The sequence below is a fragment of the Cricetulus griseus genome, chromosome 4 (genome assembly GCF_003668045.3).
Source record: "Cricetulus griseus strain 17A/GY chromosome 4, alternate assembly CriGri-PICRH-1.0, whole genome shotgun sequence".
NCBI lineage: Eukaryota > Metazoa > Chordata > Mammalia > Rodentia > Cricetidae > Cricetulus > Cricetulus griseus.
Window position 1 is genome coordinate 93,717,382 of NC_048597.1, and position 13,376 is coordinate 93,730,757.

A 13,376-nucleotide genomic window follows, 5' to 3' on the forward strand; every position below is an offset into this window, starting at 1 on the left:
GAAGAATCATTGTGGAAAACAGAAAAGAATTTTTGTGGAGAACAGTGACTGTTTTCCATGATTTGTAACTTGTTTTTCTGAAGGGGTTTTGCAGCCATTGCATGACTTTGGTCACAAGATGCCTGTGGCACACCAGAGGCTCTTGGATGTGTCTTGCAATAATACACAGTAAAGTCAGGAAGGGGTGTGATGCTCTCTTTTAGAGAGACATATAGATTAGATAGGATCTTGGTATGAGGAGAAGCTTTACATAAAAACAGCTTTGTGTAGCAATAAGTATATGGCCATTTAGGGTTCTGTTCAGTTTGTCAGAGGCTAGACCTTAATAATTTCATCCTGGAGTGACCTCTTTCTTCAATCAACCCATGTAACACAGAATACCCTAATTAGATGTTTCCTTTATAAGAGTTGCCATGGTCATGGTGTCTCTTCTCATCACAACCGTCATCACCATCACAACCATTACTACTGCTACTACAACCACCATCGTCATGATCATCACCATCACTAACACCATCTTTACTGTCACCATCACCACCACCACAACCATCATCAGCATCATGACAATCACCACCACCACCTTTATCAGAAGCAGCATCATAGTTATCACCATGATCACCAACGTCACCGTCAACATCATAATCACCATCGTCATCACCATCATCAGCACCATTAGCAGCAGCATTATTGCTGCCATTCTCAATCAAGTGTTAATGATGCAGCTAGCAGGGATTATGATGTAACCATACTCCCTGAAGTAAACCTTGTTACCCCAGCCTACCCTGCCAGTGTCACCCTTGGGTGCTCTGTGTCTTCCCAACCGCCCTTTCACAAGACCTTTCTAAGACCACCACCTAGGCAGACAAACGGGATGCTGGGCTAATGCCTGAGTCACCAGGCTTTCTTACCATCAGTGGGGTTGGCAAACTCCTTGGGCACAGCTGCCCCATCATCCAGCTCCACCGCTTCTAGGCCCACTCGGACCCCCTCGATCTGGACATCATGCTCTCCGGAAGCCAAGTCGTCCTCTGACCTTGCGCTCTCTCCTGTGCGGCGGAATTTCACCACCCTGGAGAAGACGGCAATGTGATCAACATGGCTAGAGCTGCCTCCCCATGGCCTTGCTGCTCAACTTTCCTACTCAAGACAGGTACAGAGCATTTTCTCACCATCTGGAGGGCTAGCCGAGTGGAGCTGGCATTTATGTTGAATTTGGTTGGGCATGAAATGGGGGTGGTGGTGATGTTGCAAGTTATTGATCTGCTGACAGTTGGACAGCTGGGCGCTGAACAGTAGTGGCAGCTGGCCTTCTCATGTGCACGACTACGCCTTTGTCCTAGACCTGAGCTGTTTTGACAAAGGCTCATGCATTGCTTAATAGTTGTCAGAATGCGTCGTTGGCCATTCCCTAACTGTGCGAACGTCATAGTATGTGTTTACAGAGACAGACAGTGATGAGGTGACCTAGTCTCATGGGTTCACTGTCGTATGTCCAAGGGCATCACTGAGTGGTGTGTGTGCAGTGTAGGGCTGCTTGTCTGGGTCTTCAAACACATCTGCCTGTAACAGGTAATGACTGGATCACACACACGAGGCTTAGGAAGCAAAACTGCTCTGTTCCTGTCTTGGCTTTGACTGACAGCAGGGGTTCTCAGCCTTCCTAACACTGCTACACTTTCCCCACATTGTGGTAGTGACCCCCAACCATAAAATGATGTTTGTTACTACTTCATAAGTATAACTTTGCTACAGTTATGAGTCATAATGTAAACATCTGATATGCAGGATAACGGATGTCATAGGTTGAGAACTGGTGACTTAAAGGGACTTCACATAAAAGCCACATTCTCAGTCTCTTGACTGTGACAGGGACATAACTCCATCTTGACCTTGTCTCCTTTTCTCTAAATGGCCTCTAGCCCTGAGGGCTGTGATCTCATCTCCATGCTCCTCTGCTTCTCCGCACTCCACACTTTGCCCATTTGTCTGGCCCTGAAGACATTTGAATTTGAGACTCCACAGACCTCTACATTGTGCCACTTTATTGTCAAATTGTGTGTCCTTCCCTCCATCTCTCCATCCATCCATCCATTCATCCATCCATCCATCCTTCCTTCCTTTCTTCCTCCCTACCTCCCTCCCTCTCACTGTATAGCCCAGACTGGCCTTGAACTCTTGATTCCTCCCACCTTAACCTCCAGATGCTTCACAGGTGTGCATCACTACTCCTGTTCCAAACAAAGCTATTTCTTGTCTCTGGGGCTGGGGAGACATGGCGTCTTTGAGAGACTGTTTCTTTTTTTTTTAAAGATTTTATTTATTTATTATGTATACAACATTCTGCTTCCATGTATATCTGCACACCAGAAGAGGGCACCAGATCTCATAACGAATGGTTGTGAACCACTATGTGGTTGCTGGGAATTGAACTCAGGACCTCTGGAAGAGCAGTCGGTGCTCTGAGCCATCTCTCCAGCCTAAGGGACTGTTTCTTTATCTGAGACTTGGGACAGAGTGAACAGTCTCCTTGCAACCTTTTCCCTCCCAAACACAAGACCCCTGCTGTCTGTCACCCCAGCTTTGAAGTCACAGTCAAATGTACTCCCCAGCTCCAGGAGAGGGAGCTGCCCAGTGTGGGAGGCTCCTTTCTTTTTCTTTTTTCTTTTTTTTTGGGGGGGGGCATGGGTTTTTGGAGACAGGGTTTCTCTGTGGCCTCAAACTCACAGAGATCCGCTTGCCTCTGCCTCCCAAGTGCTGGGATTTAAAGGCATGTGTTATTATTGCCTGGCCAGGAGGCTCATTTGTATGTGACTTTGAAAAATCACCAACAGCAGAGGGGCCGTGTGAGCAACTGAGCAAAATGAACCTTGGTTTAAAGAGGCAGAAGGGGCAGGCAAGCTCAATACAAACTGCTACTATTATTACTATTGTGATGGTCTCATGTAGCCCAGGCTGGCTCTGAATTCGTTATACACCTGAGGATGGCTTTGAACTTCAGATTTCCCAGCCTCTACCTCCTGAGCAATGGAATGGTCAACATGCTTGATCTGTGCTGAGATTCAAACCCAGGGCCTCACACATGCTAGGCCTGTGCTCCCCCAACAGCCCCTCCTGCTGTGACAGCTCTTGAATTATTCCATGGACCCATGAAGACTCTCTCTGTGCTGTGATATTCAACACCCTTGTTTCAGAAGCACAGGGAAGCTGCCCTGCTTGGAAGCTTCTAGAATACACACATGCCTAGTCACAGGGATGTGAGGACAGACAGGATCTTCATTCTTAGTGACACTGTGCCTGGAAAGGGGCCAAATGCAGGGTGGGGTGGCTGAATGTGAAGCCTGTGGCTGATACTTCTGTCTCCTGCATTCTGTGGAGTATTTAGGACCAGTGAGTTTGTGTGGCTTGGTGGGCATTTTCTTTTCTTTTTTTTTTTTTTAATCTTTGTTTTGTTTTGTTGACAGGGTTTCTCTGTGTAGTCCTGGCTGTCCTGGAACTCACCCTGTAGACCAGGCTGGCCTCAATCTCAAAGAGATTTGCCTGCCTCTGCCCCCCAAGTGCTGGGCCTAAAGGCATGCAATGGTTGGCATTTTCTACATGCTTTGTTTGCATGACAGCTCTGTGAGGTTGCTGTTATCACCATTTTACAGACAAGAAAAACTGAGGCCATGACATCATGTGACATGCCCAAGACCATATCACACAACCCCAGAGGCATGGAACAAGGGTTCTATCCCAGGTCTGCCTGGGTCTGAGTCTCATGTTGCAGGCACACTAGAAGCGTCTCTCTCTCTCCAGATCTGTCCATAGCTCCCATGTGCTCCAAACCTTTGTGGAAAATGCTTTACATAGAACTATTTCAAGTGTATAAAATCATACAGAAATCCATTTTCTCCTTTCTACTCAACACTTCCCTCAGGCTGAGCCACAGCATGCCGCCAACCTTAGAGTGTAGTCAGAGGGTGCCACAGATTTGTCACTACACATTTCACAGGTGACTCTTCCTCAGTCACATGTGCCTCACTATTCAATTCAACCCTCTAAACACCCTGAGAAGGAGGCCTGTCACCATCACCTCTGGAGGCTGCTTACATCTTTACACGCAGGCTAGGATGACTGTATTGTTTTCCGGAAGCATGGCCTAAAATGGGAGCTTCCAGGCTGGAGAGACCACTCAGTGTTAAGAGCACTGGCTGCTCTTCCAGAGGACCCGAGTTCAATTCCCAGCAACCACATGGCAGCTTACAACTGTCTGTAACTCCAGGTCCAGCAGATCTGGCATCCTCACACAGGCATATGTGCAGGCAAAACATCAATGCACATAAAATAAAAATAAATTTTAAAAAATGGGAACTTCATTTCTTTTTTTAAAAAGATTTTATTTATTTATTTATTTATTTATTTATTTATTTATTTATTTATTATGTGTACAGTCTTCTGCCTGCATGCAGGCAGAGGGCACCAGATCTCATTCAAGGCAGTTGTGAGCCACCATGTGGTTGCTGGGAATTGAACTCAGGACTTCTGGAAGAACAGTCAGTGCTCTTAACTGCTGATCCATCTCTCCAGCCCAAGGGAGCTTCATTTCTTGTTCCTCCTCCTCCTGTTTTGTTTTAGATGACGGAAAATGCCCATAACATAACCCTGAGCACCCTGACCATTTTAAGTGACCTGTTCATCGGGATAAAGTATGCTTGCATCCATCATTCCCCCCAAATCTCTGGATCTGTTCCATCTTTACATCTCATACTCTGTCCCCTTAAACCCCATTTCTTCCTGCACCCCAGAACCCAGGACCCAGCATCAAGTCAGACCCAGTAGTTGTTATTCTCTTCTAACTCAGCTGCCATAGAGAGCTCATGTAAGTGAGTCAGCATTTTATTCCTGTTATTTTTCAATCCTGGGGATTGAATCTAGGTCCTTGTGCATAGGAGGTAAGCTCTGTGTCATTGAGATATGCCCACCACTTTCTTTTTTTACTTTAAGACTGTCAAAGTTTCACTAAGACACCGGGGCTAGCCCTATACTCAGTCTGTAGCCAAGGCTAGCTAGCCTTGAACTTGTGATCTTCCTGCCTCAGACTCCTAGGTGGCTAACATTACTAGCCTGAATCATTACCAAGCCCATTTCCTCACTCCTTTGTGAAGGCTGAGTAATAGCCCATTGTATGAACATACCACAGTCGGTCCATTCGCCAGCTAACAGGGACTTAGGTGCTTCCTGCCACCTTTTGTTCATTGTGAACAATGCTATGACAAACAGGACTGTGCAGATTTCTGTTTGAGCCCTGGATTTTTATTTATTTATTTATTTATTTATTTATTTATTTATTTATTTGTTATGTATACAGTCTTCTGCCGGCATGCCAGCAGAGGGCACCAGATCTCATTCAAGGTGGTTGTGAGCCACCATGTGGTTGCCGGGAATTGAACTCAGGACCTCTGGAAGAACAGTCAGTGCTCTTAACCGCTGAGCCCGGATTTTTACTTCTTTGTCATATAAACCGATCAATGTTTAAAATTTTGAGGGACTGCCAGAGTGGCTTGCACACCACTTAAATATCCCCACAGATTCCTGTCTCTGCGTGCACTTGTCAATCATTGCTCGTTTCAATTTTGTCTGAACATAGACAACTGACGAGTGCACTATGGCTTACCGGGGCTTTAGCATTTGCATCTTTCTTTTATTAAAGTATATTTTTAAAATTTAAAATTGCATATTCGTATACTGGCACACTCCACATCACATGCCTGGAGGTCAGAAGACAAACTCCAGGGATCAGTTCTCTCCTTCTACTTTGTAGGACACAGGCATCAAACTCAGGCTGTCAGGACAGTGGCAGGAACCTTTGCAGCCTAAGCCGTCCTGCCAGCCAGCCCTTCATCTGCATTTTTCCACATTGAGTTTGCACAGGCTATCGGGAAACAGACTTTGGAGCAATGTCTATTCAGGTACTTTAAATTATCTGTTTTTCAGATTTTCTCTATGTTGCCCATTCTGCCCTCAAACTCGGCATTCTCCTGCCTCAGCCTCTGAAGTGCTGGGATTAGAAGCTTGTGTCAGCATGCCTCCTAGCTTGTTCTTGCTCATTCTGGGCAGCAGATTCTATCTAATTTGCAAATATTTTCTTGAGTCCTTGCCCAGTTTTTTCCCATCTGATTGTGATCGTTAGACACAAGGAAGGTTTTAACATTGACATGATCAAACATCTGGTTTTGCTTTTATTGCTTATGCATTTGTCTTGTCCAGAACAGTCACCACAGAGCCCAAGGTCGTCAAGTGTTCTGTTTTCTTCTAACCATTTATTTATTTTGTATGTGTGTGTCTGCACACAAATGCACATATATGCATACTACAGCATACCCATGGAGGCCAGAAGACAATTTGCAGGAGTCCCTTCTCCCATTCTACCATGTGGGTCCCTAAGTTCCAACTCAGGTCCACAGGCTTGGCAGCAAGCACCTTTACCCAGTGAACCTTCTTACTAGCCCCTCTTCTAAAGATTTATGAGTTTTGTCTTTGAAACACTTAGAGTTGACTTTTTTTTTTTTAGGTGGTGTAAGTTTAGGGCTGACTTCATTCTGTTGTCCTCTCCATTAGGCAGTTGTATGTCCTTGTTAAATCCATCCATTTTCAGGGCTTCTCCTGGCTTTGTGTTCCACTGGTCTGGTGAGGCAAGTGCCACACAGGTTTGACCTGCATAGCTTTGTAGCAACTAGTTTTTTAAAAATTATTTAAAAAATTAATTTTGAGCTGGGTGGTGGTGGTGCACCCCTTTAATCCCAGCACTCGAGGGACAGAGGCAGGTGGATCTCTGTGAGTTCGAGACCAGCCTGGTCTATAGGAGCTAGTTCCAGGACAGCCTCCAAAGCCACAGAGAAACCCTGCCTGTGGAGGCCAGAAGAGGGCATCAGATCCCCTGGAACTGGCGTCACAGATGGCTGTGAGCCTCCATGTGGGTGCTCTTAGCCACTGAGCCATCTCTCCAGCCCCTCCACCTTCTTTCTGAGTGACAGTCTGTCACTGAATCTGGAGCTTGTGGCTGAACAGTGCTCCAGGCATCTGTCTGCCTGTCTCTACCTCCCAGCACCGGGACTACAGGTTCACAGTACGTGGGGGCCACACTCAGGTCCTCGTGCTTACACAGCAAGGACTTTACAGACCAAGCCATTCCCTCTAGCCTCTGACAACCCTGTTTTTAAAAAGTCATCCCATTTCCCTGGCAACCAAAATAGGAGATGCAAGGCTTGCCCTGGATCACAGAGGCTGGAGGAGCTGAGCCTCTGCTTGGCATTCTTTGAAATCACAGCCCTGAGTTATAATCACCTGGCTCCTGGTTAGCATCACTCTGAGCATCCACAGGTGTGGAAATGGGTGAGCAGCCTGAGCTGAGCAGGTTAGAGTGGGCCGGCTATCCAGACACAGAGAATGGTGTGTTCTAGAGCCAGAATCCAAACACACAGCTCAGTCTCAGCCTGCTGACCTCTGCAGACTGTCACCATGATAACAGGGTTCACTGGAACCCTTGAGCTGTTTACAACATAGATGGCTGGGCCCAACGTTCTTCCCCAGAGACTGCGACTTTTCATTTTGAAGTTCCTGGGAGCTGCTTGGAGTCAGACAAGAGTTTCCATCATTCCCGGGACTCCTCACCATGAAGCAGGGCTACCAGAGAGACCCTGTGCAAAAGGACCTCCACGTTCCCTATGGGCTGAACAGGTTATCTGCAGCTCACCCTCTACAAGGAGGCCAAGGACACAGGACTCAGACCAGTGTCCCATCAATCTGGAGCTGCAGTGTCCTATGCAGCTGGATGACAAAGGAAAGGAGATAAACTATGACAGGAACACCAGCTGAGGGAGGGGGATGCATGCCCCTCCTGAGAAGCAACTATCCAGAAAGGGCCAGATCTTGCTAAGAGTTTACGTGACAACACTGGGGGCTGCTGATAGAGACCACCAGAGGCCTTCAAAGCCAGGACCATGCTGAAAACTGGCTTTTATGCATCCTGTCTTTGTTTGCTTGTTTGTTTTGTTTTTCGAGACAGGGTTTCTCTTTGTAACATCCCTGGCAATGGAACTCACTCTGTAGACCAGACTGTCCTGGAACTCAGAGATCCATCTGCCTCTGCCTCCTGAGTGCTGGGACTAAAGGCATATGCCACTAGTGCCCGGATCATGCATCCTGTCTTGATTGGACCATTTGTCAGCACCACTGGACTGAGTCCTCCCACAGTGGATGGCCCAATTCAAGCCGCTGGTAGATAAAGAAACAAGATCTGAAAAGTCCCCAGTGTTTAAAAGCCAGTATGCCTCTGGATAGCTGGTCCAAGCATACTCCAGCCTGGCAGATTTGTGAACTAAGAAGGTTCTTCAGTTACCAACACAGGCTACAGAGCACACGAAATCTTCATACTGAGTCAAGAAGCCAATCACAAGAGGCCTTGTAAATCTGGAGCACGTATAATGTACATGTCCAGAGCTGGGGTATCTGCAGAGAGAGAAGGGCAGGTTGCTGGTTGCCAGGATCTAGGCAGTTGCCAAGCAACAGGGAGTGACTTCTAAGTAGGGACCAGGCTTCCATCGGAGGTGAGAGTGAAAAAGCTTTGTGAACACCTTAAATGTCATGGAGTTACACATTTTAAAATAGTTAAAACAATAAAATTTGTGTTATTTTTCTACCAGAAACAAATAAATACAGTCCACTTAAACTCTCAACTCTTACACTGCACAGGAACCACTATAGCACATTTATTCATTTGATGAATAAATATTTGCCAACTGTGCCAGGCTAGACAGTGCGCCTGGCATAACAAAAGTGAATGAGAAATGTGAATGATTGGGCAGCTCTGTCCAATCATAGTCACCCTGCCCTGGGAGGGGACCCACACTACAAAGCCAGATAGTTGACCTGGTGCAGGCATGTACCTGAGGTCCCAGATACTACTCAGTAGGGACAAGCAGGGCAACCTAGGCAAAACAGTGAGACCTCATTTCAAAACTAAATCCACCCCTACACTCTGTGTGTGTGTGTGTGTGTGTGTGTGTGTGTGTGTGTGTGTGTGTGTGTGTGCGCGCGCGCGTGCGTGTGTGTGTTTAGTTCCCTATAGTATTCACAAAAAGTGACAATGTCATTCCTGGATGAGGGTCTGGTTTCTTTTCTGTTGCTGTGATAAAATATCCCATCAAAAAGCTCTGGAGAGAAAGGGTTTATTTCAGCTCACAATTCCAGGTTCCAGTCCAGGATTTGGGGGGAATCCAGGCAGGAACTTTAGCTGGCTAGTGCACATACACCCCCACACTCCCTCCACCCCACCCCTGTTATTTATTTTTTGAGACAGGGTTTCTCTCTGTATCCCTGACTGTCCTGGTACTCTCTCTGTAGATCAGGCTGGCTTGAACTCAGAGATCCACCTGCCTCTGTCTTCCGAGTGCTGGGATTAAAGGTATACACCACCAGCACTTGGCAATTTTTGGCATTTTTTAACTGGGATGTCAGATTGCTTTTGTTTCTTATCTTTACTGAGTACCATGTCAGGTTAGCTCAGGATTAGGTTAGCATTGTGCTGCACAGGCTCACAGATGACTTTGTGAAATGGGGGCGATGGGTTGGTAGTGGGACCAAGGTGAGTCTGACCAGCTGAGGAGTGAGAACGACCCTGCCTTGCAGGCCCTGGTCATAGGTCCTCCCTGGTGACCTTCGAGAACTAACTTCGACTGTTATGACTTGTCTTTGGACAGATATGAAAAAGAGACCTTTGATGATGATAAATTAGATGCAGCCAGGCGGGCTACAATTTGACTTCCTTGGGCTTCAAAAAACAAAACAAAACAAAACAAAAAACAAAAACAAAAAAAGTTTATCAACTGTATGAGCCAAGGTTTCCTGAGAGTGGGTGTGAAAATCAAACATCAGAGGCATATGCTGAATATGTGGTGGGCCTGAGGCAGACTAGCTCCTGCTGCCAGATTTCTTGGCATTCAAATTATATTTATATATATATATATATATATATATATATATATATATATATCTTATAATTTACCGAAATAGCCAGAGACATTTGTTTTATCTAAGTTTGCTGCTTAAGGAAAGGGAGAGCTTGAGTACACAGCTGTCCAGCAAGATCTGTCCTGTCAGAGACCATGAGGACCTGTAACTCAGGAGTACTTGGTCAGGTGCTCTCTCTCTCTCTCTCTCTCTCTCTCCATCTGGGCCTCTGGCCCTAATTCCTTGAGCCCAGGCTGACAACTGATCTGTGATCATCACAGGATAGCATTTAGGGTCCTGCAGATGGGGGTGGGGGTGGAGGTAGGTGGGTGGGTATCACCTCAGAAAAGAGCCCACAGTACCACCTAGGACTGTCTTGGCTTTGACTCTCTTTACTCATGCTGTTCAGGAGCTGTGTGACTCTGGATAGGTTACTTTACCACTCTGAGTCAGTTTTGTGGATTTTAAATAAAGATGGTAGTTGTTGCCATGGGGACTCTGTGGTGCTGACAGCCCCTCTACCACATGCCTTTGCCATCATGAGCTGAGCTGTCCCACTGTTCCTCTCTCACCACAGTGGCCTGGGAGCCTCAGAGATTGTGAGACAAAATAAAAGATTTATTAAGAAGTCATGTTGGGCATTTGATCACAGCAAAGCTACCTGACACAGGTGACAGAGTTCTCCAGGAAGCCAATATGGTTAATATTGAAAGATGTTTGAGAGAGGAAGGGAGACCAGGGGCAGGGGGCTATGTGGTGACTGTGATGGGACCAGAAGGCTGTGGGATGGATGGTGGGAGCCCTGCCTCAGGACCACTGTGTCTGCCTCTCCAGTCAGGCAGGGAGACATCTTTCTGGGGAGATAACCTGTAAGGCTAAACAGGTCATTGGGTGACTGAGGTCCCAGTCACAAACAGCCCCTTTTAATCTTGTCCCATGTGCCTGTGCTGTTTTGCACTGGGGCCTCTGGCATCTGACAGCGACTGATGAGTGGGTGGGGCTAGATACTGCAATTCAATGGACAGAAATTGCCAGAGTTCACTGACAAATGGCTCTTGCCTGGTCTCCTTCAGAGCCAGCCTGAGGTCCTCTTTATTTTTATGGTTTATTTTTATGTGCATTGTTGTTCTGCAAGCATGTCTGTCTGTCTGAGGGTGTCAGGTCCCCTGGAACTGGAGTTACAGACAGTTGTGAGCTGCTGTGTGGGTGCTGGGAATTTAACCTGGCTGGGTCCTCTGGAAGAGCAGCAGTGCTCTTTTAACTGTTGAGCCCTCTCTACAGCCCCCTTGGGGCAGGGAGGCTATTACATTGCTGTGGTTTGGGAAAAGGCTGCCCAAGAAAGGGACCTCTCTTTTCAATGTCTGAGGTTCAGATATGTGGAAGGAACCCCTCCTTCAATCTGCTGTAGGAGACAGGTTTTAAGCCTGTGTAGAAGCCCCTTCTCAGCCAGAAGAGCCCTGAGATTAAAAGGATGTTTTAGGGGGTGCTAGATGCAGCAGGGGTGCCTACACAGGTGGGTGCCTAAATGAGTTTCTACACAGGTGGGTGCCTAAATGAGTTGATCAAGGATGATACTTAAATACATATGCATCCAAGCAGTGGGCCAGAATACTGCGGATTCATGCCTAAGGGGTTCCAATTCATGCCTAACCAAAGGGGTTCCAATTGATTGACAAGTAACATGAGGGTTAGCGAGGCTACATGACTGCACCAGGACCCTTAGACAGTGCATAGCAGTAGGAGTCCTTAGAGTCAGTACTCCAATCTCTAAGAATTTTAAAAAAGATTTTACGTGTGTGTGTGTGTGTGTGTGTGTGTGTGTGTGTGTGTGTGAGAGAGAGAGAGAGAGAGAGAGAGAGAGAGAGAGAGAGAGAGAGAGAGTTTGTACAGGGGCCAGAGGAGAATGGACACTGGCAACTGAGTTTAGGCCTCTAACTAACCCCTTAACCCCTCTAGCCCTGTGACTTTTTAAAAAGACAGGCTGACCTCAAAATCATGATCCTCCTGCCTCAGCTTCCCAAATGCTGGGCTTCTAGGTGTGCACCAACATGCTAGGCTCCAGCATGAGTGTTATTAACCCATAGGCCAATGTTTCCCTACAGAGGCCAAAGAGAGGCACTTAATCCCCAGCTGTGCATCTCACCCCAACCCAGAGGTGGGTCGGGGCTCAGGGACTCCAAGCTCAGTAAAATGCGAACTGTGATCACAGAAGTTTGGAAACACACTACTGATGTTGAGTGCCACACCCTTGAAGGTCCCTTCCACTCCTGAATTCTGTCATTAATATACATTTTAGTTTTCTGTGGATTTTGTTTTCCTGTCATCCCTTGTCAACTGACAAGTAGTGAACTTGTATCTTAAAAGCAGATGACTAACTTCTAAGGTGTTCATTGCCTTCCTCACTGTGACAAATAACCTGAGGAAAATGATTCGGAGAGGAATCATGGTTCGTGGTTTAAGGGGATACAGTCTATGATAGCTGGGAAAGGTGTGTGCCTGCAGGAGCTTGCTCACTGACTGGGCAGATTTAGGAAACAGATCCACAGCAGGGGCAGGCTCTCACCTTAAGACCCACTCCATGTGACTCAGTTCCCCTCCCCTAAAAATTCCACGTTCCCCTAAAACATCGCTAGGAGTTGGAGACCAGGGGTTCACATACCAGCCTGGCCTTGCAGTGTGCACCCCCATTGCCATTTTGATCTTCCACGGTCCCCAGAAGAATCTCTCACCAAACTCTGCTCATATCCTAAGACTCCCCTAGCCTGGAGCTCCAAAGTCTTCTGCACTCCTGCCACAAACCAGTTCTGAAGCCCCAGAACCCTCTCTGGTCAGGCTGAACACAGCAGCAGGTCACTTCCAGGAACCAGTTCCTGTATTGGTGACATTTCTCATGGCTGTGATGAAACACCCAGAGGAAGTAACTTCAGGAAGAAAGGGTTTCTTTTGGCTCATGGTCTGAGGGCATACTGCCTGGGCTTTGCTGGCTGGAGCCCACTGACACCTGGAGGGAATCAGGAGGCATAAAGAAGGCTAGAAACAGTGCCCAGCTGGCTATAAAGCTCACAGCTAACTCCCCAGTGACCCACACCCTCCAGCTAAGCCCCACATCCTGAAGGTGCCACAGACTCCCAAACTCAAGCCATCAACTGGAGACCAAATGTCCAAACAAATGAGCTGGTGGGGACATTTTCATCCAACCACAATAATGACCACAGAGAGAGGGAGGGCGTCCAGGAGGCTCATACCATGTTCTCTGCACCTACTCATGAGTGCCCATTCAAGGAGGCACTGTGTCCTAAAGGCAGGTCTCCTTATTGCCCCACCTCACAGATGGTGAAGCTGAGGCCTGGGAGGAAATGCAACCTGCCCAACAGTCCTACAGAGTTAGC

At 47.1% G+C, this 13,376-nt stretch overlaps 1 protein-coding gene across 1 annotated transcript in view; it reads right to left on the minus strand.

The window, feature by feature from the left end:
• The window catches only part of Svop (SV2 related protein), a 62,012-nt gene that overhangs the window by 38,633 nt on the left and 10,003 nt on the right, over window positions 1-13,376 (minus strand). Inside the window, exon 2 of the mRNA XM_027415975.2 lies at window positions 909-1,069. Within this exon, the coding sequence (XP_027271776.1) occupies window positions 909-1,069 (161 nt within the window). The remainder of the gene's footprint in view (window positions 1-908; window positions 1,070-13,376) is intronic.